Raw genomic sequence first — 25,814 nt, 5'->3', positions numbered from 1 at the left:
GATAAAATCAGAAAAGTGACTTTCATTCTTCCAACTTAATTGATTTATTGAAGTATTAGAGTTAGTTACATTTTGTACGCTGAGCAATTACGTTTTTATTTCGCTGGGTTTCAGTTTCAGTGGAGTAGAAGTAGTTAACTAGCGTACGTTAGCTAACGTCACTGTCCATCAAATGTATGACTGTTGCACCTAACGCTATCGAACAAATGCAGAGGCCATTCGAAGCCGTTTAGCTAAGTAAAATCGAAATAAGTTTGACTTGTGGCATGTCATTCAATCACATTTCTATCCATAGGTAAGGTAGCGAACTTACCCTGCTAGGAGTACAACATGTAAAATATATTTCTCTTAATTTTTAGCTAGCTGGCTACAAAAATGGCTGACTCGGCTTCTAGCTAGCAGGTAGTTATCGTCCTCTAGTGAGTGCACTCTACCGTAAATAAAACATTATTGTCCACATTATCGTTACTAACTAACTAATGAATGTCGAACCGAAAAGCGGTTTTATCAAACAATAACCTTAACGTTAACTGACTGGCTATTAATTCAAACAACTCCTATCGTTGCGATGAGCTAACGTTAACTAATAAATAGCTTCTGTCGACAGGCAGAACGAACTAGCATATTGCGTGCTAACTTTAGGACAAACAACATGCTAGCTAGCCATCTGTCAAGCTTGCCAAGCAACCATCTTGACTGAAATTGCTACAAGTCATTCGTTCAATTACTTTCGGTCTTTGTAAAGATGCAGGTAACTAGCTAATTGAAAACCTTTGATCTTGGACTCTGAAACGTTTGTGTTAACTTGCTAGTTTATGTTTTGCTTCGCTAACGTTAGTTTTAGCTAGTTTCCTGTTTGGAGGTTCATTTCGACCTCATCTGGCTGCAGTAACTGGGAGTTGCGGATCAAGAACAACGAGTGAGAAAGGTCGTGGTAACTAGTTGATGGTTGTTAATATTCGTGATCTAAACATGTACAATGGTGGTTCACCTAACTTTCTTGCTAAATATATCTAGCCCAAGCTGCGAAACATGTATGATTGCATGTAGACGACTAATGCGTAGTCAGCTTCTGGATCTAAATAGCTGCTGTTGTGCTTCCCCTGTCCGGCTATGGGAACCTTCTGTCGGTCATTGTTGTATTTACGCGGTTAGGCCTATGTTCTGTTCTCAATGGCCCATAGTTGGCAATAACTGAGTGTGGAGACCGATTTATGTTGTATGTTGAAACCAAGTTGTTTCCAAAGCTTCCATGCGGCCTAGTGGAGTGTTGTGGTTTGAATCCCTCAGGGGATAAAGCCAGTCTATTCCAACCTTGTCAAATAAGTTAAACAGAAACAGTTTAGCCCATCTATGTCCATTCTGCATTTCTTCTACAATCTTAGTTTTATAACACTGAACTGGAGACATCTTCTTCTCCCCCTCCCCCCATATTTTGTTTTAGGGAAGCAATTGCTGAACATCCCAAAGAAACCTTCTAGAAGACTTCATCTCCCACATATAAGGAGCTGATATCATGGCAATGGATGTGAGTTCTGGGCCAGAGTTATAGTGTGCAACATGTAGTACTGCGCTGGAGTAAAAGTGTGCAACCTGTCGTTCTGGGCCAGAGTTATAGTGTGCAACCTGTCGTTCTGGGCCAGAGTTATAGTGTGCAACCTGTCGTTCTGGGCCAGAGTTATAGTGTGCAACCTGTCGTTCTGGGCCAGAGTTATAGTGTGCAACCTGTCGTTCTGGGCCAGAGTTATAGTGTGCAACCTGTCGTTCTGGGCCAGAGTTATAGTGTGCAACCTGTCGTTCTGGGCCAGAGTTATAGTGTGTCGTTCTGGGCCAGAGTTAAACCTGTGGGCCAGAGTTATAGTGTGCAACCTGTCGTTCTGGGCCAGAGTTATAGTGTGCAACCTGTCGTTCTGGGCCAGAGTTATAGTGTGCAACCTGTCGTTCTGGGCCAGAGTTATAGTGTGCAACATGTAGTACTGCGCCGGAGTAAAAGTGTGCAACCTGTCGTTCTGGGCCAGAGTTATAGTGTGCAACCTGTCGTTCTGGGCCAGAGTTATAGTGTGCAACCTGTCGTTCTGGGCCAGAGTTATAGTGTGCAACCTGTCGTTCTGGGCCAGAGTTATAGTGTGCAACCTGTCGTTCTGGGCCAGAGTTATAGTGTGCAACCTGTCGTTCTGGGCCAGAGTTATAGTGTGCAACCTGTCGTTCTGGGCCAGAGTTATAGTGTGCAACCTGTCGTTCTGGGCCAGAGTTATAGTGTGCAACCTGTCGTTCTGGGCCAGAGTTATAGTGTGCAACCTGTCGTTCTGGGCCAGAGTTACAGTGTGCAACCTGTCGTGGGCCAGAGTTATAGTGTGCAACCTGTCGTTCTGGGCCAGAGTTACAGTGTGCAACCTGTCGTTCTGGGCCAGAGTTACAGTGTGCAACCTGTCGTTCTGGGCCAGAGTTACAGTGTGCAACCTGTCGTTCTGGGCCAGAGTTACAGTGTGCAACCTGTCGTTCTGGGCCAGAGTTACAGTGTGCAACCTGTCGTGGGCCAGAGTTACAGTGTGCAACCTGTCGTTCTGGGCCAGAGTTACAGTGTGCAACCTGTCGTTCTGGGCCAGAGTTACAGTGTGCAACCTGTCGTTCTGGGCCAGAGTTACAGTGTGCAACCTGTCGTTCTGGGCCAGAGTTACAGTGTGCAACCTGTCGTTCTGGGCCAGAGTTACAGTGTGCAACCTGTCGTTCTGGGCCAGAGTTACAGTGTGCAACCTGTCGTTCTGGGCCAGAGTTACAGTGTGCAACCAGTGTGCAACCTGTCGTCTGGGCCAGAGTTACAGTGTGCAACCTGTCGTTCTGGGCCAGAGTTACAGTGTGCAACCTGTCGTTCTGGGCCAGAGTTACAGTGTGCAACCTGTCGTTCTGGGCCAGAGTTACAGTGTGCAACCTGTCGTTCTGGGCCAGAGTTACAGTGTGCAACCTGTCGTTCTGGGCCAGAGTTACAGTGTGCAACCCATACAATTAGAATGAACTAATTCTACAGTGGAACTTTTTTTCTTCTCCGACCATCCAGATCCAGTTTTAGATCATTGCTTCAGGGACGAACACACAACTAGATTGATTAACTTCCCTTTGTGGTTTGAGTGGTACAGGCTAAGTTGCTTTGAAGACCTTATCAACTTCCTGATTTAGCAGTGGTGGGTCTCACCATACCAAGTGGTTGTTGATACTTCCTGATTTAGCAGTGGTGGGTCTCACCATACCAAGTGGTTGTTGATACTTCCTGATTTAGCAGTGGTGGGTCTCACCATACCAAGTGGTTGTTGATACTTCCCGATTTAGCAGTGGTGGGTCTCACCATACCAAGTGGTTGTTGATACTTCCTGATTTAGTTGCTTGCTGTTGTGCAATTATCATCTGACAAACCACTTCAAACATTTTGACCATCTCCTTCCATTCATAGTAACTAGTGGTTTATGCTCCACAATTTGGGAAAAACTGGACTAGTGTCCACCCACCTACACAGTTCAAGATGATCGCGGAGGTCCTCAAACTCTAGTGTACACAGATCGATGCTCAATTGTTCACTCAAAGGTTGCCGTGGAAATGGAGCAACACACTCACAGTAAACACATTTAGTAATCCATTGACCTCGGTCCAGCAGCACCTCCTAGCTCCAGACTAGTATAAAGCCAACTGGTGAGGAGAAGAGAATCTAGAGATGTTTGTAGCTATTGGTGTTTCCATGGTGACAGTGTGGTTGGTGTGGCCATAACAGAACATTGTGGTCTTTAGGCGGCTGTGATCGGTGCCAACGGAGAGATGAAGGTTTTCTACAACCAGAACCTCAGTCCCAGCAAAGGTAGGTAGCCACAGCACCCAGGGTTTCCCCTAGTTATTTTAGTATAGGTGGACTGCACACTGGTGAACACTGGCAGGGAGGAGTAAGACTTGGACAGGGGGTGGCTGTACTAGAGAAACGCTAGAAGCATTATGATAATCAGCCGCTGCTCCTGCAGGATGGGAGGTGATGGCAGGCTGTGATGGCAGGCTGTGACTCTCGCCTAACTAACAGAGGAGGGCAGTGTTGCCCCCTATTGAGACGTTCTCTCTGTGGCCAATCACGTCGTAAGTGATTCCAGGGAGCGGATCTCAATTAGTAGTGGCGCAGTACTTCTGTGGCAAGGAAACAAAACATGAAGCAGTTTTAATTTCTTGAAGAAAACTGTCCTTCTGTTAGAAACCAACAGCATTATGTTGTCACCCGGAGTCCCATTTATTCATTTAGCAAACTATAGCACCCACAATTTTACATAAGGCAGATTGTTTTAAATACGACTATGGAGTTCAGTCTAATTCATGTTTTCTTTTTTCCAATGGGTAATCTGGTGTGATGGTGATACTGGTACCGTGACAACCCAATCTCAAGTAGTGCACTATATAGGGAATAGGGTGCTATTTGGGATGCACCCCTGGTGTTATAAGTGTTCTTCCTGTCCCTCCAGGTGTCCTGTCCCTGGTGACAGTCCACCCACAGTCTCTCTCTGTGGGCAAACAACTGCTTCCCAAAACCCTGGGGCCCTCCAATGTCAACATCGCCCCACACATGGTGAGACACAACACTACCACTTCTAAGAACCCCTGTCCTCTCCTCCTCGTCCTGTCTGAGGGCCCCTCTGCTGCTACTAGGGAAGCACTGGGCTTCCCATGTCTCCGTGGCGATAAAGCCTTCATACTAACTTTGAACAAGGCAGGGCGACCTGTGTGTGTGACCTGTGTGCATAAGCTAATCACAAACCCTTCAGTCAGCGGGATTATAATAAGAACTCCTCATCAACATGATCATCCTATGAGCCCCAGAGCTCAGGGTTCAGCTAGAGATGCATAGACATAGAAACCCTAGTTCTATAGAGAGATCTAGACCCCAGCCACGATATGTTGTTCTGGCTAGTCGCCATAGCTTCTAGTATGGTGTAGATATATGCTATATAAATCGCTCCTCAGTGCTTTGAAAGAAGCGCATACATTTTCAATTCTTTCATTTATTGCTATTTTAAATGTTATGTCTGCATTGTAACTGTCCCTCCCTCTGTCTCAGGTGATGGGTACCCCTCAGAGGCCCAGTGGGTCAGGGGGGTTAGTGATGGGCAGCCCTCACACACCCAGTACCCAGTACAGACCACAGAGCCAGCCCCCTGATGCCTCTCCCTGGTCCACCGGGTAAGACACATACACAATTGTATACAAACACTCCTCATTATGGTCAGCTGGTGGTTATGGTCAGCTGGTGGTCAGCTGGTGGTTATGGTCATTATGGTCCGCTGGTCGTTATGGTCCGCTGGTCGTTATGGTCAGCTTTAGGTCAATTCTCAGCAAGGAGGCTGGCTTACTTCTTGGGAAAGTTCTCTCTCTCGTTAAGAGAGTGACATGTCATTACATTAAAGTATTCACACCCCTGGACTTTTCCAAGTTTTGTTGCTACAATTTAGGATATCATTTGGATTGAATTGTTGCTTTTTGTCAATGATCTACACAAAATACTCTAAAAGTGCGAAATTATTTATACAATTTTTTAAAAATGGAAAATAAAACCGATATATCTTGATTAGATAATTATTCAACCAAGTCGATATATGTTAGAATCACCTTTGGAAGAGATTACAGTGGTGAGTCTTTCTGGGTAATAAGTCTGTAGAAGCTTTACACACCTGGATTGTACAATATTTGCCCATTTGTTCTTTAAAAAAAAAATGTATTCAAGCTCCGTCAGCCATTTTCAAGTCTCGCCATAGATTTTCAAGATTTAGGTAAACTGTTACTAGGCCACTCAGGAACATTCAATGTCTTATTGGTAAGGAACCCCAGTGTATATTTGGACTTGTGTTTTAGGTTATTGTCCTGCTGAAAGGTGAATTTGTCTCCCAGTGTCTGTTGGAAAGCAGACTAGGTTTTCCTCTAGGATTTTGCCTGTGTTTATAGCTGTATTCTGTTTAAATTTTTATCCTAAACTCCCTTGTCATTGCCGACGACAAGCATACCCATAACATGATGCAGCCACCACCGTACTTGAAAATATGAAGTGAAAAATCAGTGATGAGTTGGATCTGCCCCAAACATAACACTTTGTATTCCGGACATTGGAAAACCTCCCTGGTCTTTGTGGTTGAATCCATGTTTGAAATTCACTGCTCGACTAAGGGACATTCCAGATAATTGCATGTGTGGGGTACAGAGGTGAGGTAGTCATTTATAAATGTTAAACACTATTATTGCTCACTTATGTGACTTGTTCAGCACATTTTTACTTGTAAACATATTTAGGCCATAACAAAAGGGTTGAATACTTATTGACTCAAGACATTTCAGATTTAAAAATTTCTAAAAATATAATTCCACTTTGACATGATGGGATTGTGTGTGTGTGTGTGTGTGTGTGTGTGTGTGTGTGTGATCAGTGACAACAAGGGGTGTAAATACTTTCTGAAGGCTCTGTATGAAGGAACTTCTCTCTTCCTAGTCTCTATCTCTACATCAGCCATACTCAACTGGCGGATAGCGGTCACTCCTGCTCTGACTTCTTCTCTCTCAAACTCCTGCTCTGACTTCTCTCTCAAACTCCTGCTCTGACTTCTTCTCTCTCAAACTCCTGCTCTGACTTCTTCTCTCTCAAACTTCTGCGCTGACTGACTTCTTCTCTCTCAAACTCCTGCGCTGACTGACTGCTTCTCTCTCAAACTCCTGCGCTGACTGACTGCTTCTCTCTCAAACTCCTGCGCTGACTGACTGCTTCTCTCAAACTCAAACTCCTCAAACTCCTGCTGACTGACTGCTTCTCTCTCAAACTCCTGCGCTGACTGACTGCTTCTCTCTCAAACTCCTGCGCTGACTGACTGCTTCTCTCTCAAACTCAAACTCCTGCGCTGACTGACTGCTTCTCTCTCAAACTCCTGCGCTGACTGACTGCTTCTCTCTCAAACTCCTGCGCTGACTGACTGCTTCTCTCTCAAACTCCTGCGCTGACTGACTGCTTCTCTCTCAAACTCCTGCGCTGACTGACTGCTTCTCAAACTCCTGCGCTGACTGACTGCTTCTCTCTCAAACTCCTGACTGACGCTGCTGCTGAAACTCCTGCGCTGACTGCTGACTTCTTCTCTCAAACTCTCTCTTCTCAAACTCCTGCGCTGACTGACTGCTTCTCTCTCAAACTCCTGCGCTGACTGACTGCTCTCTCTCAAACTCCTGCTGACGCTGACTGACTGACTGCTTCTCTCTCTCCTGCGCTGAAACTCCTGCGCTGACGCTGAAACTCCTGACTGACTGCTTCTCTCTCAAACTCCTCAAAACTCCTGCGCTGACTGACTGCTTCTCTCTCAAACTCCTGCGCTGACTGACTTCTCTCTCAAACTCCTGCGCTGACTGACTGCTTCTCTCTCAAACTCCTGCGCTGACTGACTGCTTCTCTCTCAAACTCCTGCGCTGACTGACTGCTTCTCTCTCAAACTCCTGCGCTGACTGACTGCTTCTCTCTCAAACTCCTGCGCTGACTGACTGCTTCTCTCTCAAACTCCTGCGCTGACTGACCGCTTCTTCTCTCAAACTCCTGCGCTGACTGACCGCTTCTTCTCTCAAACTCCTGCGCTGACTGACCGCTTCTTCTCTCAAACTCCTGCGCTGACTGACCGCTTCTTCTCTCAAACTCCTGCGCTGACTGACTGCTTCTTCTCTCAAACTCCTGCGCTGACTGACTGCTTCTTCTCATTCCTGCTCTGTCTTCTCTCAAACTCCTGATCTGCCTTCTTCTCTCAAACTCCTGCTCTGCCTGTGTTCCAGGAAGCGTGGTACTGGTAAGAAGGGGGATAAGAACGGGAAGGGTCTTAGGCATTTCTCCATGAAGGTGTGTGAGAAGGTGCAGAAGAAGGGAGTAACTACCTACAATGAGGTGGCTGACGAGCTCGTGGCAGAGTTCAGCGCCAACGACACCCTCCTCTCGCCGGGCGACTCGGTGAGACACACAGCCAATCAAAAACCATCAGACCAGGGTTTCATCCGTACAACAAATAGCCCAATCAGAGTTCAAGATGCACTGGTTCTGTACAGCCCTAATGGGCCCGAGTCAGAAGTAGTGCACTACAAAGGGAATGGGGAGCCATTGGGGAAACGACAGCAGCTCTGTCTCTCTCTCCCCTCCGCAGCATTCCTACGACCAGAAGAACATCCGACGGCGTGTGTACGATGCGCTCAACGTGCTCATGGCCATGAACATCATCTCTAAAGAGAAGAAAGAGATCCGGTGGATCGGCCTGCCCACCAACTCAGCCCAGGAGTGTCAGAGCCTGGAGGTAAGAGATCAGGAGTGTCAGAGCCTGGAGGTAAGAGATCAGGAGTGTCAGAGCCCGGGGGTAAGAGATCGGGAGGGTCAGAGCCCGGGGGTAAGAGATCGGGAGGGTCAGAGCCCGGGGGTAAGAGATCGGGAGGGTCAGAGCCCGGGGGTAAGAGATCGGGAGGGTCAGAGCCCGGGGGTAAGAGATCGGGAGGGTGCGAGCCCGGGGTAAGAGATCGGGAGGGTGCGAGCCCGGGGTGTAAGAGATCGGGAGGGTGCGAGCCCGGGGTGTAAGAGATCGGGAGGGTGCCGAGCCCGGGGGTGGTAAGAGATCGGGAGGGTGCGAGCCCGGGGGGTGGTAAGAGATCGGGAGGGTGCGAGCCCGGGGGTGGTAAGAGATCGGGAGGGGGTCCGAGCCCGGGGGTGGTAAGAGATCGGGAGGGTCCGAGCCCGGGGGTGGTAAGAGATCGGGAGGGTCCGAGCCCGGGGTGGTAAGAGATCGGGAGGGTCCGAGCCCGGGGGTGGTAAGAGATCGGGAGGGTCCGAGCCCGGGGGTGGTAAGAGATCGGGAGGGTCCGAGCCCGGGGGGTGGTAAGAGATCGGGAGGGTCCGAGCCCGGGGGTGGTAAGAGATCGGGAGGGTCCCCGGGGGTGGTAAGAGATCGGGAGGGTCCGGGGGGGTGGTAAGAGATCGGGAGGGTCCGAGCCCGGGGGTGGTAGAGATCGGGAGGGTCCGAGCCCGGGGGTGGTAAGAGATCGGGAGGGTCCGAGCCCGGGGAAGAGATCGGGAGGGTCCAGAGCCTGGGGTGGTAAGAGATCGGGAGGGTCCGAGCCCGGGGTGGTAAGAGATCGGGAGGGTCCGAGCCGGGGGTGGTAAGAGATCGGGAGGGTCCGAGCCCGGGGGGTGGTAAGAGATCAAGGGTCCAGAAACAGGGTCCGAGCTGGTCAGGAGCCCATGGTCGGGAGGGTCCGACAGGTAAACGGGACCCCCTTCACTGGGGGGTGGGAACATCCGAGCCCGGGGGGGGTAGAAGAGGGTCACCCGGTCTCGGGAGGGTCTGGTGGCCCGGGGGAGGGTCCAGAGCCTGATGTATTCCTGTCATTGTCAGGTGGAGAGACAGAAACGACTAGAGAGGATCAACCAGAAACAGTCTCAGCTTCAGGAGCTCATTCTACAGGTAAACACCCCCTTCACTGTGGGAACATACACGCCTATTAGAAGACGCTCACCCGGTCTTGCTGGTGGCTTCAACGTTGCCTGAATGTCATCTCAACGACGTTGACTGAGCGGTATCACAACGTTGTGTGAATGTCATCTCAACGACGTTGACTGAGCGGTATCACAACGTTGTGTGAATGTCATCTCAACGACGTTGACTGAGCGGTATCACAACGTTGTGTGAATGTCTCGGTGCAGCAAATAGCGTTCAAGCGCCTGGTGCAGCGGAATCGTGCAGCGGAGCAGCAAGCGGGCAGGGCTCCGCCCCCAAACTCTGTCATCAACCTGCCCTTCATCATCATCAACACCTCCAAGAGGACCGTCATCGACTGCAGCATCTCCAACGACAAGTAAGAGACCAGAGACTCTGGAATACACACACACAATTACTCTAGTCCTGTTTCACTCCTGTGTGTTATATTCATGTCCCAACTCCCTTTGAGACACCTTGGGACATGGGAGTGATGCTTGGAGGTTGGGACATGGGAGTGATGCTTGGAGGTTGGGACATGGGAGTGATGCTTGGAGGTTGGGACATGGGAGTGATGCTTGGAGGTTGGGACATGGGAGTGATGCTTGGAGGTTGGGACATGGGAGTGATGCTTGGAGGTTGGGACATGGGAGTGATGCTTGGAGGTTGGGACTGATTTCAAATTCAACACCAAACCTCATCTAATCATACCTGCCTCTGCCCCCCTTCTCTCTCTCTCCTGCCTCTGCCCCCCTTCTCTCTCTCTCCTGCCTCTGCCCCCTTCTCTCTCTCTCCCTGCCTCTGCCCCCCTTCTCTCTCTCTCTGCCTCTGCCCCCCTTCTCTCTCTCTCCTGCCTCTGCCCCCCTTCTCTCTCTCTCCTGCCTCTGCCCCCCTTCTCTCTCTCTCCTGCCTCTGCCCCCCTTCTCTCTCTCTCCTCCTGCCTCTGCCCCCTTCTCTCTCTCTCCTGCCTCTGCCCCCCTTCCTTCTCTCTCTCTCCTGCCTCTGCCCCCCTTCTCTCTCTCTCCTGCCTCTGCCCCCCTTCTCTCTCTCTCCTGCCTCTGCCCCCCCTTCCTCTCTCTCCTGCCTCTGCCCCCCTCTCTCTCTCTCCTGCCTCTGCCCCCCCTTCTCTCTCTCTCCTGCCTCTGCCCCCCCTTCTCTCTCTCTCCTGCCTCTGCCCCCCTTCTCTCTCTCTCCTGCCTCTGCCCCCCCCTTCTCTCTCTCTCCTGCCTCTGCCCCCTTCTCTCTCTCTCCTGCCTCTGCCCCCCTTCTCTCTCTCTCCTGCCTCTGCCCCCCTTCTCTCTCTCTCCTGCCTCTGCCCCCCCCTTCTCTCTCTCTCCTGCCTCTGCCCCCCTTCTCTCTCTCTCCTGCCTCTGCCCCCCCCCTCTCTCTCCTCTGCCCCCCTTCTCTCTCTCTCCTCCCTGCCTCTGCCCCCCCTTCTCTCTCTCTCCTCCTCTGCCCCCCTTCTCTCTCTCTGCCCTGCCCCCCTTCTCTCTCTCTCCTGCCTCTGCCCCCCTTCTCTCTCTCTCCTGCCTCTGCCCCCCTCTCTCTCTCTCCTGCCTCTGCCCCCCTTCTCTCTCTCTCCTCTCTGCCCCCCCCTTCTCTCTCTCCTGCTCTCTGCCTCCCCCCCCTTCTCTCTCTCTCCTGCCTCTGCCCCCCTTCTCTCTCTCTCCTGCCTCTGCCCCCCTTCTCTCTCTCTCCTGCCTCTGCCCCCCTTCTCTCTCTCTCCTGCCTCTGCCCCCCCCTCTCTCTCTCTCCTGCCTCTGCCCCCTTCTCTGCCCCCTCTGCCCCCTCTCTCTCCTGCCTCTGCCCCCCCTCTCTCTCCTCTCTCTCTCTCCTGCCTCTGCCCCCCCCTTCTCTCTCTCTCCTGCCTCTGCCCCCCTTCTCTCTCTCTCCTGCCTCTGCCCCCCCTTCTCTCTCTCTCCTGCCTGCCCCCCTTCTCTCTCTCTCTCCTGCCTCTGCCCCCCTTCTCTCTCTCTCTCTGCCTCTGCCCCCCAGGTCTCTCTCTCCTGCCTCTGCCCCCCTTCTCTCTCTCTCCTGCCTCTGCCCCCCTTCTCTCTCTCTCCTGCCTCTGCCCCCCTTCTCTCTCTCTCCTGCCTCTGCCCCCCCTGCCTCTGCCCCCCCCCTCTCTCTCTCCTGCCTCTGCCCCCTTCTCTCTCTCTCCTGCCTCTGCCCCCCCCTTCTCTGCTCTCCTGCCTCTGCCCCCCTTCTCTCTCTCTCCTGCCTCTGCCCCCCTTCTCTCTCTCTCCCTGCCTGCCCCCCCCCCCTCTCTCTCTCTCTCCCTGCCTCTGCCCCCTACAGGTTTGAGTACCTGTTCAACTTTGACAACATGTTTGAGATCCATGATGACATTGAGGTGTTGAAGAGAATGGGTCTGGCCTGTGGTCTGGAGGTGGGCCAGTGTTCACCAGAGGACCTGAAGGAAGCCCGCACCCTGGTGCCCAGAGCCCTAGAACCCTATGTTACAGGTCAGTATGGCTGGTTCCCACAGGGAACCCTGGTGCCCAGAGCCCTGGAACCCTATGTTACAGGTCAGTATGGCTGGTTCCCACAGGGCACCCTGGTGCCCAGAGCCCTAGAACCCTATGTTACAGGTCAGTATGGCTGGTTCCCACAGGGCACCCTGGTGCCCAGAGCCCTAGAACCCTATGTTACAGGTCAGTATGGCTGGTTCCCACAGGGCACCCTGGTGCCCAGAGCCCTAGAACCCTATGTTACAGGTCAGTATGGCTGGTTCCCACAGGGCACCCTGGTGCCCAGAGCCCTAGAACCCTATGTTACAGGTCAGTATGGCTGGTTCCCACAGGGCACCCTGGTGCCCAGAGCCCTAGAACCCTATGTTACAGGTCAGTATGGCTGGTTCCCACAGGGCACCCTGGTGCCCAGAGCCCTAGAACCCTATGTTACAGGTCAGTATGGCTGGTTCCCACAGGGCACCCTGGTGCCCAGAGCCCTAGAACCCTATGTTACAGGTCAGTATGGCTGGTTCCCACAGGGCACCCTGGTGCCCAGAGCCCTAGAACCCTATGTTACAGGTCAGTATGACTGGTTCCCACAGGGCACCCTGGTTCCCACAGAGCACCCTGGTGCCCAGAGCCCTAGAACCCTATGTTACAGGTCAGTATGGCTGGTTCCCACAGGGCACCCTGGTGCCCAGAGCCCTAGAACCCTATGTTACAGGTCAGTATGGCTGGTTCCTACAGGACACCCTATTCAGCCTGATATACTTGGACTGTGTAAAGGAGGCGGTAGAAATGTTGTCTTTTATTATAATTCTCCCCCCCCCCCCCCCCCCCCTCCAGAAATGGCCACGGGTCCAATAAGCAACGTCTACATCACAGGAGCCTCGTCTACAAACGGAGGAGGACGCTGTCACACAAGGTGAATCTCTTCTATAGAGATGTACTTCAGAGCTCATTTCCCTGTCTGTCGGGTGGAAGCACTCGGTGGTGCTTCCCATGCTACAACAGGCTTTGTTTCAAGTGTGCCCTCTATCCAACTCTATGATCTCTCTTTCTGAGCTCTTTTTCTTTCAATGTACAGGAAGTGATGTAACAGGCAGGTCTTAACTAATTCCATCTTCTGTTTCCTGCTGTATATTCAGTAGCGCCGATGGCACGGTGGCGTCCATTTCCAACGACTCACACTACAGTGCCTCGCGAGGCCACACCCCCGTGTCCTACATGGCAGACGAGGAAGAGGATGACGAAGACTACGACGACAATGATTAAATCAGTAGTTTCTCACTCTGCCAACTCTTAACAGCCCAGTCTGATGACTAACTAGCTGTGTTCCAAATGGCTTCCTATACCCAATATGCTGAACTACTTTTGACCACGGCCATATTGGCACAGAGGTAGTGCACTGTGTAGGGAATAGTGCCATTTGGAATGCATGCAGCCCGTGTCCCATGAACAAGTCTCTCTCCCTTCCTCCAGCTCCATCTCAGGCCTTCCCTCCACCCCACCAAGCTATCTACGAGGAGGCCCCTGCTTCTCCTTCCTCAACTGCCTTCAGAATGCACAGAGCTCACGCAATGGCCTTCTGGGAAACGTAGTCTTTGTTGACACTATGACTGTATAATGCCTTTTGTGGGAATTTAATTTATTTTTTTCTCCTTCTGAAGCTGTGATTGCTATGAGTATAATCTCCACAACGTGCTCCTCTTCTGCCCGCCTCCCGTTACAGGAAATGGGATCTTTCTCATGCCAAACTAGTTTTTTGTTGTTTCTTGAGTGAACTGATAGACGGCCACAGAAAGATTCCCTCCAGAAACCTGAGGTCTTGTGTGGCTGTATTAGTGTTTAACACCATGAACAGTAGTGGTGTGTCATTGACATGACAGTGAAATGACTTCCTATACAGCTCCAAGGGGAGAGAGTGTGTGTGTGTGTGTGTGTGTGTAGCTCCCAGGGGAGAGAGGGAGAGTGTGTGTAGCTCCCAGGGGAGAGAGGGAGTGTGTGTGTGTGTGTGTAGCTCCCAGGGGAGAGAGAGTGTGTGTGGTGTGTGTGTGTAGCTCCCAGGGGAGAGAGGGAGTGTGTGTGTGTAGCTCCCAGGGGAGAGAGGGAGTGTGTGTGTGTTTTGTACTTTACTTATTTGTAGTAATATTTTCTTATTTTGTGTGACTTTCTTCTGGCAGCTATTTTAAAGTTGGGTCAGAATGTGTGTTTTTGGACGGTCACTTGGCCCTGCGTGTCACTGCGAGTACCTACAGACAGCAGAGGCCAAATGTCCCTGTGTGTGAGTACCTACAGACAGCAGAGGCCAAATGTCCCTGTGTGTGAGTACCTACAGACAGCAGAGGCCAAATGTCCCTGTGTGTGAGTACCTACAGACAGTAGAGGCCAAATGTCCCTGTGTGTGAGTACCTACAGACAGTAGAGGCCAAATGTCCCTGTGTGTGAGTACCTACAGACAGTAGAGGCCAAATGTCCCTGTGTGTGAGTACCTACAGACAGTAGAGGCCAAATGTCCCTGTGTGTGAGTACCTACAGACAGTAGAGGCCAAATGTCCCTGTGTGTGAGTACCTACAGACAGTAGAGGCCAAATGTCCCTGTGTGTGAGTACCTACAGACAGCAGAGGCCACATGTCCCTGTGTGTGAATACCTACAGACAGCAGAGGCCAAATGTCCCTGTGTGTGAGTACCTACAGACAGTAGAGGCCAAATGTCCCTGTGTGTGAGTACCTACAGACAGCAGAGGCCAAATGTCCCTGTGTGTGAATACCTACAGACAGCAGAGGCCAAATGTCCCTGTGTGTGAATACCTACAGACAGTAGAGGCCAAATGTCCCTGTGTGTGAATACCTACAGACAGCAGAGGCCAAATGTCCCCTCTCAAAGCAAGGTGACCATGTTCATAATCTCAGAATTGGAGTCTAACGTTGTTGTAAATTGGAAGTGGTTCTCTGCCTGGCTGGCAGAGAGATAAAAACGTACCAAAATGATTCTAAACATCTCAATGCTCTACTTAATGAACGACACCCAGAGTGTAGTATGATTCTAAACATCTCAATGCTCTACTTAATGAACGACACCCAGAGTGTAGTATGATTCTAAACATCTCAATGCTCTACTTAATGAACGACACCCAGAGTGAAGTAGCTGTGTATTATCAATGAAGTGAACTTTGGGGAGGGTGGAGCCATTCATAGGGTTGTAACAAGCTCAAGACTTCAGGATTGTGGCTAAAGCCAAAATAGGGGAGTCCACTACAATGACCCACCTCCCCCCCAGGAACTTTTGTAATGCTGAAAACATGTTGACTGCAATACCATACCTTTTCTTTCTGTTATCTAATGAGTTTGGAAATTATAGAGAATAAATATAGAGTGTGTTTGAACTTGTTGTCTTTATGGATTTGAATACATGTTTAATATTTCTGGTTTCATTATGATACAATGCATAGGTAACGTATTGGTTGTACAAGCAGCACTCCATTAACTACACGTTAAATACCCTTCCTAGAAGCTATATAAAAGAGAGGTCAAATGAAGCAGAACGACCACTGTCTGGACAGAGATGGTTGAATGGACAGAGATGGTAGAATTTCCAGATTTAAAAGAAACACACATCTGTTCAGGTGAGGTGCTGGCAGAGTAGGACACTAGGAAGAAAAGGGAGAGCCACACCCTCTAGGACCTCGAAGGCAATAACTGAATTACCATCATACCCTGATGAAGACAGCCTGTCTGTCCAACCGCTGCTTATTAGGTGGTTGTTGATGAGCTAGTGTGAGACTCCTTTTCCATGGGTTACCAGATTGCCTTGGTTGGGATCATAGACGAGGATAGATGGATAAAACTGGGTGGGAACGTCGATGGGTTAAGGGCATACTTGTGAAGATATCTTCCCACAGACTACTTTAAAATGGAGAAAGCCCTCAACTGCACTTCCCATTCTGTCACAAAAGTCCAAATTGCAAAGATGAGGAACACTATCCAGCTCTATGGCTCTGACCATGTTTAGGACCTAGATGGTTGGATTGTCGGCTTTTCTACTAAAATATATTATTTCAGAGCCTTGAGCAGGAAGACCACCTTCCCCTGGTATGGTTCGTATGAGTCTTGATAGGCGATGTTGTGGGCCACCACACGACATTGGATCTTAGCCTCCCTCTCTTTGACCAGGTGGAACTTCACAGCCACTAGAGGGTTAACGTAGGTGGGCTGTGTGGAGGAAGACCAAGAGAGAGGTTCATACCAATCATGTTTATACATAGTTGGATAGAGGGACCAACTGCCACAATGCTTGTTTTTAACAATTATGGCAAAGATGTGCTCTCTATCAAACTCTATGATAAAAGTGCCTTCAAGATGTATTCAGACCCCTTGACTTTTTTTTGTGAGTTTTATTCTAAAATGTATTTAAAAATAAAAAGCACTCGGCAATCTACACACAATAGCCCATCATGACAAATCGAAAACATGTTTTTAGACATTTCTGCAAATTGTATTAAAAATTAAAAAAAACATACCTTATTTACATAAGTATTTCAGACCCTTTGCTATGAGACTCGAAGTTGAGCTCAGGTGCATCTTGTTTCCATTGATCATCCTTGAGATGTTTCTACAATTTGATTGGTTCAGTTCAATTAAATTGACTGAACATGATTTGGAAAGGCACACACCTGTCTATGTAAGGTCCCACGGTTGACAGTGCACGTCAGGGCAAAAACTGAGGTCAAAGGAATTGCCCGAAGAGCTATGAGACAGGATTGTGTCGAGGCACACATCTGGGGACTGGTACCAAAACATTTCTGCAGCATTAAAGGTCCCCAAGAACACAGAGGCCTCCATCATTCTTCAATGGAAAAAATTTTTAACCACCAAGACTTCCTAGAGCTGGCCACCCGGCCAAACTGAGCAATGGGGGGAGAAGGGCCTTGGTCGGGGAGGTGACCAAGAACCCGAAGGTCACTCTGACAGAGCTCCTTTGTGCCGATGGTTGTCCTTCTGGAAGGTTCTCCCATCTCTGCAGCACTCCACCAATCAGGCCTTTATGGTAGAGCAGCCAGACGGAAGCCACTCCTCAGTAAAAGGCACATGACAGCCCGCTTGATGTTTGCCAAAAGGCACCTAAAGACTCTCAGACCATGAGAAACAAGATTGAAGTCTTGGGCCTGAATGCCAAGCATCACATCTGGAGGAAACCTGGCACCATCCCTACAGTGAAGCATGGTGGTGGTAGTGTCAGGTTGTGGGGAAGTTTTTCAGCGGCAGGGACTGGGAGACTAGTCAGGATCAAGACAAAGATGGAGCGAAGTACAGAGAGATCCTTGATGAAAACTTGCTCCAGAGTGCTCAGACTGAGGTGAAGGTTCTCCTTCCAACAGGACAACGACCCTAAACACAGCCAAGACATCGCAGGAGTGGCTTCAGGACAAGTCTCTGAGCCCAGACTTAAGCCTGATCTAACATCTCTGGGGAATCCTGAAAATAGCTGTGGTGCGATGCTCCCCATCCAACCTGACAGAGCTTGAGAGGATCTGCAGGGAAGAATGGGAGAATCTCCCCAAATACAGGTGTGCCATGTTTGTAGCGTCATCCCCAGAAGACTCAAGGCTGTAATCGCTGCCAAAGGTACTTCAACAAAGAACTGAATAAAGAGTCTGAATACTTATGGAAATGTGATATTTCCAGGTTGCAACATATATTTTTTTACTGTTTTCGTTTTGTCATTACGGGCTGCAACGTAACAAAATGTGGGAAGAGTCAAGTGGTCTAAAAAACTTTCTGAATGAACTGTGTGTCCATTGCTGTAAATCAATAGAGGGGGTTCATGCAGGGGTGTATCCATTAGTCTGACTTTTTTGCGAACGGAAACAGTTTACCCCAAACGGGAAGTGTTTTGTCTCACGAAATGTAGAGTTTGTATTTGGACAAATTCAGGTTTATCCTTCCCCGGCTTGTTCCTTTTTACTCCGTTCGCTTACGTTCGATTCCTAGATCAAATGGTGAACGGATTACAATGCAAAACGTTTTGCAATGTAATTTGACAAATGAATACACCCCAGGGGTAAGTGAACCATGCATTGAGTTTCACAAAATAACATGAGTTCCATGGAGAGAAGAAGACGTGGTTGTCGTGGTTACCTGAGCCAGCTTGCCGTAGTATGGGAAGTAGGACAGGTCGAAGGTTCCGTTGGTGGGGAAGTACTCCATCATGTCTATGTTCTCATGGCCAGTCTGCACACACACACCAACCATCCATTAACACACACACCAACCATCCATTAACACACACACCAACCATCCATTAACACACACACCAACCATCCATTAACACACACACCAACCATCCATTAACACACACACCAACCATCCATTAACACACACACCAACCATCCATTAACACACACACCAATCATCCATTAACACACACACCAACCATCCATTAACACACACACCAACCATCCATTAACACACACACCAACCATCCATTAACACACACACCAACCATCCATTAAATACTGTTGGCAGACTAGATGTAACGTTCTGAGAAACTGTCTTCCTGGCCAGCCATGTTGAGCAGAGCCACAGATTTATTTCTACATAAATATATGGCTTTGGTGTTGAGTAGCCATCTTGGTTTATACTCACCAGTATAGTGCAGTTCAAATGAGGAGCCATGCCAGTCCCGTTGTTGGGCAGGAAGTTGATGATCTGAGTTAGAAACGTCATGCATGTCAGTGCAATTTCCTAATAGGTTATAAATGTATTATAATGTGTTATAACATCCTCACTTGTTGTAAATGTCATGTTCATAACATAATGTAATATTTCCAGCTGGTTTGTGACTGAACGCACCCTGTTCATCTTGATGATGACGCAGGGCGTGGTGCCGTTGTAGCCGAACGTCGGGTCATCCAGGCCGGAGCAGCGTCCCAGCATGCTCTGGGTGAAGCGGCAGGAGTACTTGGTATGGTGTGGAGCCTCAAACTTCTCCTGTTTAAAGTACTCTCCCCTGGTGCAGTTATGGTTAGACTGTTGAGACGTGTCATTGTAGGCTGAGAGAGGAGTCAGACAGAGAGGTAGAGGGGAGAGAGAGGAGTCAGACAGAGAGGTAGAGGGGAGAGAGAGGAGTCAGACAGAGGTAGAGGGGAGAGAGAGGAGTCAGACAGAGGTAGAGGGGAGAGAGAGGAGTCAGACAGAGAGGTAGAGGGGAGAGAGAGGAGTCAGACAGAGAGGTAGAGGGGAGAGAGAGGAGTTAGACAGAGAGGTAGAGGGGAGAGAGAGGAGTCAGACAGAGAGGTAGAGGGGAGAGAGAGGAGTCAGACAGAGAGGTAGAGGGGAGAGAGAGGAGTCAGACAGAGAGGTAGAGGGGAGAGAGATGCGTCAGACAGAGATGTAGAGGGGGGAGAGAGGAGTCAGACAGAGAGATAGAGGGGAGAGAGAGGAGTCAGACAGAGAGGTAGAGGGGAGAGAGAGGGAGAAAATAGAGAGGGAGGGAGAGGGGAGAGAGAGGAGTCAGACAGAGAGGTAGATGGGAGAGAGAGGAGTCAGACAGAGATGTAGAGGGGGAGAGAGGAGTCAGACAGAGAGGTAGAGGGGAGAGAGAGGGAGGGAGAGGGGAAAAAATAGGGATTTAATGATTTGTGATGCAGGGAGGTCAAAGCATTGACTAGCAATTGTAGTAGGTTGGTTTGAGATAATTGACTGATCAAGTCTGAAATGGGATGGAACCCTCAGGTCTGGACAACAGGAGTCCACTATGTAGGGTGTCATCTTGGACACTGACGTTTGAGGAAGTTGCTGAGGCAGTTGGACATCTTCCTCTGGCTGGTTTTATCAGACAAGTTGTAGCTGAGTATTACATCCTCCTCAATGTATGTAGGTGGCCAGACCATCACCCCTACACACACACACACAACGCAGAGGTTAGCCGACACCATCCCAGATATGGTCACAGACTGTATAAACTACAGAGATAGTTTAGGGGAGGGGAGGGGGTGAGAGAGAGGGGGAGAGAAAAAGAGAGCGATTGAGAGAGAGAGTGTGAGAGGGGGAGGGCAGAGAAGGAGAGAGTGAGAAAGAGAGAGAGGGGGGGCAGAGAAGGAGAGAGAGAGAGGGGGGGCAGAGAAGGAGAGAGAGAGAGAGAGGGGGTAGACAGAGAGCAGGGAGGGCCAGAAGGAGAAGGAGATGGAGGGGAGGGTGAAGGATGCAAGGGACAATATGTACTTCTTTACAGGAGCAGTAAACAGTAAATAGTAAACAGTAAATAGTAAACAGTAAATAGTAACCAGTAAATACTAAACAGTAAATAGTAAACAGTAAATGGTAACCAGTAAATAGTAAACAGTAAATAGTAAACAGTAAACAGTAAATGGTAAATAGTAAACAGTAAATAGTAAACAGTAAATAGTAAACAGTAAATGGTAAATAGTAACCAGTAAATAGTAAACAGTAAATAGTAAATAGTAAACAGTAAATGGTAAATAGTAAACAGTAAATAGTAAACAGTAAATAGTAAACAGTAAATGGTAAATAGTAAACAGTAAATAGTAAACAGTAAATAGTAAACAGTAAATAGTAAACAGTAAACAGTAAATAGTAACCAGTAAATAGTAAACAGTAAATAGTAAACAGTAAATAGTAAATAGTAAACAGTAAATAGTAAACAGTAAATGGTAAATAGTAAACAGTAAATAGTAAACAGTAAATAGTAAACAGTAAATAGTAACCAGTAAATAGTAAACAGTAAATAGTAAACAGTAAACAGTAAATGGTAACCAGTAAATAGTAAACAGTAAATAGTAAATAGTAAACAGTAAATGGTAAATAGTAAACAGTAAATAGTAAACAGTAAATGGTAACCAGTAAATAGTAAACAGTAAATAGTAAATAGTAAACAGTAAATGGTAACCAGTAAATAGTAAACAGTAAATAGTCAATGGTAAACAGTAAATAGTAAATAGTAAACAGTAAATGGTAACCAGTAAATAGTAAATAGTAAACAGTAAATAGTAAACAGTAAAGTAAATAGTAAACAGTAAATAGTAAACAGTAAATGGTAACCAGTAAACAGTAAATAGTAAAAATAGTACATAGTAACCAGTAAATGGTAACCAGTAAATAGTAAACAGTAAATAGTAAATGGTAAACAGTAACCAGTAAATAGTAAACAGTAAATAGTAAATAGTAAACAGTAAATAGTAAACCAGTAAATAGTAACAGTAAATAGTAAACAGTAAACAGTAAATAGTAAACAGTAAATAGTAAACAGTAAATAGTAAACAGTAAATAGTAAACAGTAAATAGTAAACAGTAAATAGTAAACAGTACGAGGAGGTAAAAGAGGCCCGTATCCCTGATTAAGAAGAAAGGCAACACCCCACAGATGATAAAGCATAGTAAATGTAAACAGTAAATAGTACACAGTAAATAGTAAACAGTAAATAGTAAATAGTAAACAGTAAATAGTAAACAGTAAATAGTACACAGTAAATAGTAAACAGTAAATAGTAAACAGTAAATAGTAAATAGTAAACAGTAAATAGTAAACAGTAAATAGTACACAGTAAATAGTAAACAGTAAATAGTACAAACAGTAAATAGTAAACAGTAAATAGTAAAGTAAATAGTAAAATAGTACACAGTAAATAGTAAACAGTAAATAGTAAATAGTAAACAGTAAATAGTAAATAGTAAACAGTAAATGGTAACAGTAAATAGTAAACAGTAAATAGTACACAGTAAATGGTAACCAGTATACAGTAAATAGTAAACAGTAAATAGTAAACAGTAAATAGTAAACAGTAAATGGTAAACAGTAAATAGTAAACAGTAAATGGTAAACAGTAAATAGTAAACAGTAAATGGTAAACAGTAAATAGTAAACAGTAAATGGTAAACAGTAAATAGTAAACAGTAAATGGTAAACAGTAAATAGTAAATAGTACATGGTAAACAGTAAACAGTAAATAGTAAACAGTAAATAGTAAACAGTAAATGGTAAATAGTAAATAGTAAACAGTAAATGGTAAATAAATAGTAAACAGTAAATAGTAAACAGTAAATGGTAAACAGTAAATAGTAAACAGTAAATAGTAAACAGTAAATAGTAAATAGTAAACAGTAAACAGTAAATAGTAAACAGTAAATAGTAAACAGTAAATAGTAAACAGTAAATAGTAAACAGTAAATAGTAAATAGTAAACAGTAAATAGTAAACAGTAAATAGTAACAGTAAATAGTAAACAGTAAATAGGAATAAACAGTAAATAGTAAATAGTAAACAGTAAATAGTAAACAGTAAATAGTAAACAGTAAATAGTAAACAGTAAATAGTAAACAGTAAATAGTAAATAGTAAACAGTAAATAGTAAACAGTAAATAGTACACAGTAAATAGTAAACAGTAAATAGTAAACAGTAAATAGTAAATAGTAAACAGTAAATATTAACAGTAAATAGTAAACAGTAAATAGTAAACAGTAAATAGTAACAGTAAATAGTAAACAGTAAATAGTAAACAGTAAATATTAACACTAAATAGTAAACAGTAAATAGTAAACAGTAAATAGTAAACAGTAAATAGTAAATAGTAAACAGTAAATAGTACACAGTAAATAGTACACAGTAAATAGTAAACAGTAAATAGTAAACAGTAAATAGTAAACAGTAAATAGTACACAGTAAACAGTAAATAGTAAACAGTAAATAGTAAACAGTAAATGGTAACCAGTAAACAGTAAATAGTAAATGGTAAATAGTACATAGTAACCAGTAAATAGTAACCAGTAAATAGTAAACAGTAAATAGTAAATAGTAAACAGTAAATAGTAAACAGTAAATAGTACACAGTAAATAGTAAACAGTAAATATTACACAGTAAATAGTAAACAGTAAATAGTAAACAGTAAATAGTAAACAGTAAATAGTAAACAGTAAATATTACACAGTAAATAGTAAACAGTAAATAGTAAACAGTAAATAGTAAACAGTAAATAGTAAACAGTAAATAGTACACAGTAAATAGTAAACAGTAAATAGTACACAGTAAACAGTAAATAGTAAATAGTAAACAGTAAATGGTAACCAGTAAATAGTAAACAGTAAATAGTACACAGTAAATGGTAAACAGTAAATAGTAAACAGTAAATAGTAAACAGTAAATAGTAAACAGTAAATGGTAAACAGTAAATAGTAAATAGTACATGGTAAACAGTAAACAGTAAATAGTAAACAGTAAATAGTAAACAGTAAATGGTAAATAGTAAATAGTAAACAGTAAATGGTAACCAGTAAATAGTAAACAGTAAATAGTAAACAGTAAATGGTAAACAGTAAATAGTAAACAGTAAATAGTAAACAGTAAATGGTAACCAGTAAATAGTAAACAGTAAATGGTAAACAGTAAATAGTACATAGTAAATAGTAAACCGTAAATAGTAAACAGTAAATAGTAAACAGTAAACAGTAAATAGTAAACAGTAAATCGTAAACAGTAAATAGTAAACAGTAAATAGTAAATAGTAAACAGTAAATAGTAAACAGTAAATAGTAAATAGTAAACAGTAAATGGTAACCAGTAAATAGTAAATAGTAAACAGTAAATGGTAAACAGTAAATAGTACATAGTAAACAGTAAATAGTAAATAGTAAACAGTAAATGGTAACCAGTAAATAGTAAATAGTAAACAGTAAATGGTAAACAGTAAATAGTACATAGTAAATAGTAAACCGTAAATAGTAAACAGTAAATAGTAAACAGTAAACAGTAAACAGTAAATAGTAAACAGTAAACAGTAAATAGTAAACAGTAAATAGTAAATAGTAAATAGTAAATAGTAAATAGTAAATAGTAAATAGTAAACAGTAAATAGTAAACAGTAAACAGTAAACAGTAAATAGTAAACAGTAAATCGTAAACAGTAAATAGTAAACAGTAAATAGTAAATAGTGAAGGGACATTTTTACAAATGGGCTGAATCTGTGGGCCCTGGTCTAAAGTAGTGCACTATATAGGGAATAGGGTCCTGGTCTAAAGTAGTGTACTATGTAGGGAATAGGGTCCTGGTCTAAAGTAGTGCACTATATAGGGTATAGGGTCCTGGTCTAAAGTAGTGCACTATATAGGGTATAGGGTCCTGGTCTAAAGTAGTGCACTATATAGGGAATAGGGTCCTGGTCTAAAGTAGTGCACTATATATAGGGAATAGTAGGGTGCCATTTGGGACACAGTTTTTCATCTCAGTTGTTACCTGGTGATGTTAAGCGGTCCTGGTAGTCTGGAGTGTAGGGGTCCAGGGTGTACATCAGAGTCCAGATGGCCAGACAGAACAGGCCAGTCATTATCACATAGAACGCTACATAGTACAGACTGATGTACACTACAGAAGAGAGGAGAGAGATGGAGAGAGAGGAGGGGAGAGAGACAGAGAGAGAGGAGGGGGAGAGTCAGAGAGAGAGGATGGGGGAGAGTGAGAGAGAGACCAGGAGAAAGAGAGAGAGGGAGTCAGTCTGTTCCTGCTTTAGCCTACTTCTCTTGCCTGGCTACATTCAACAATGATGATGACAGGGCTTGGTTGGTAAGGAGTCTGCCACCTCTTGGCCTGTCTGTGGTCTGGTTGTGTCTTAATGACTGACTGAAGCCTTTTGGCCAAGGTGCCCTCTATGGGCGAGAGCTGGGGTTTATCTAAATGTGACATCGTCCAGAGGTCAGAGGGAGAAGTCTCCCCTCACTATTGGCCAAGGTGCCCTCTATGGGCGAGAGCTGGGGTTTATCTAAATGTGAGAACGTCCAGAGGTCAGAGGGAGAAGTCTCCCCTCACAAACCAACCAGCTTATCAGTCAAACTGCTCTCTCTTCAATCTAATGTCCACACACTGAAATAACACTACACACACTGAAATAACATTACACACACTGATATCCAAAGGACACAGCAAAGTCAGGTGTGAGTTCTGTACTCGGGTCACTTTAATCTCATGGAGCCAGTCTAGATGAGTGTTTCAATTAAGTCTGAATATTGCATATACTCCAACAAACCAACAACAGCTTCTTTACCAACTCAGACAAACACACACACACACACACACACACACACACACACACACACACACACACACACACACACACACACACACACACACACACACACACACACACACACACACACACACACACACACACACACACACACATATCACACACCTTTCCCACTCTGCAGTACATACCCCATTTCTCAGGTGTTCTTCCGAACACGGCGCCAGTGTCTGAGTTCCACACGAAGCGACCGAAGTCCTCACACCGCTGGCCACACGTCCTCTTCTCCTTCAGGGTTGCCATGTTGGTGGGCTATAGGATCCAGCTACACCAGGAGAGACCAGTGGGAGATGTGGAGAGATGCTGTACAGGGAGGAGGGATACCTCTTCACAATCTGGCAACCCGGCTTCACTCCTCACCTGGTTATGGTGTCTGAGAGAAACCTACTGTAGGACTTGTCTTCTTTTATTTCCTCCGTCTCTCCTTGGTTCCTTTGCTTTTTTGGGATGTTTCTGTGCCTGTTTCTCTCAGCCTGTATTCTAATACAGTACTACTGTTGTGTTCCTAGTTCTACTACTGTACAGCTGACCTCTCTCTGTGGTGTGACCTACACTATGTGACTGCGTACCCTTGGACTAGACTTTTATACGTGGTGATAAGGGCAGCCTCTGGGTGTAGGGACAGACGTGGGCGGGGCAGGGCCAACCCTGCTGTGACCTCACCCAACATCCCCTGTGTTCACTGCTCAAACAGAACCCAAGAAGGCTGTGTGACCTTGGTGTGATACTCTACTGTTCTGTAACTAAATGATATGTCCAGGACCTTGGTGTGATACTC

General features: G+C 46.0%; 2 protein-coding genes across 6 annotated transcripts; one reads left to right on the top strand and one right to left on the bottom strand.

Moving 5' to 3' along the window:
• LOC135573384 (transcription factor Dp-1-like) lies at positions 1-15,331 on the top strand. Of its 5 annotated transcripts, none has more exons than XM_065022552.1 (12): positions 1-15; positions 1,445-1,528; positions 3,778-3,844; positions 4,488-4,591; positions 5,081-5,202; positions 7,813-7,984; positions 8,175-8,321; positions 9,411-9,479; positions 9,719-9,870; positions 11,790-11,956; positions 12,791-12,869; positions 13,093-15,331. In XM_065022552.1, the coding sequence occupies exons 2-12, from the start codon at positions 1,517-1,519 to the stop codon at positions 13,217-13,219; spliced, it is 1,218 nt and encodes a 405-aa protein (XP_064878624.1). In that variant the 5' UTR covers positions 1-15; positions 1,445-1,516; the 3' UTR covers positions 13,220-15,331. The 5 variants fall into 5 exon arrangements, with proteins under 5 accessions (XP_064878624.1, XP_064878613.1, XP_064878621.1 ...); XM_065022541.1 differs by having other exon boundaries at positions 8,175-8,351; XM_065022549.1 differs by lacking the exon at positions 1-15 and adding an exon at positions 69-295 and having other exon boundaries at positions 8,175-8,351.
• LOC115126723 (potassium-transporting ATPase subunit beta-like) lies at positions 15,322-25,607 on the bottom strand. Its single transcript, XM_065022555.1, has 7 exons — positions 25,168-25,607; positions 24,193-24,321; positions 19,729-19,842; positions 18,798-18,997; positions 18,591-18,653; positions 18,084-18,176; positions 15,322-16,157 (listed from the first exon to the last, which is right to left on the bottom strand). Exons 1-7 carry the CDS (start codon positions 25,277-25,279, stop codon positions 15,999-16,001), a joined length of 870 nt encoding a protein of 289 aa, XP_064878627.1. The 5' UTR covers positions 25,280-25,607; the 3' UTR covers positions 15,322-15,998.
• Between the last annotated feature and the right edge of the window lie 207 nt (positions 25,608-25,814).

The sequence above is a fragment of the Oncorhynchus nerka genome, linkage group LG2, assembly GCF_034236695.1.
Source record: "Oncorhynchus nerka isolate Pitt River linkage group LG2, Oner_Uvic_2.0, whole genome shotgun sequence".
Classification (NCBI taxonomy): Eukaryota; Metazoa; Chordata; class Actinopteri; order Salmoniformes; family Salmonidae; genus Oncorhynchus; species Oncorhynchus nerka.
The sequence above is the reverse complement of the archived record's forward strand: the minus strand, read 5'-3'. Positions and strand labels throughout refer to the sequence as shown.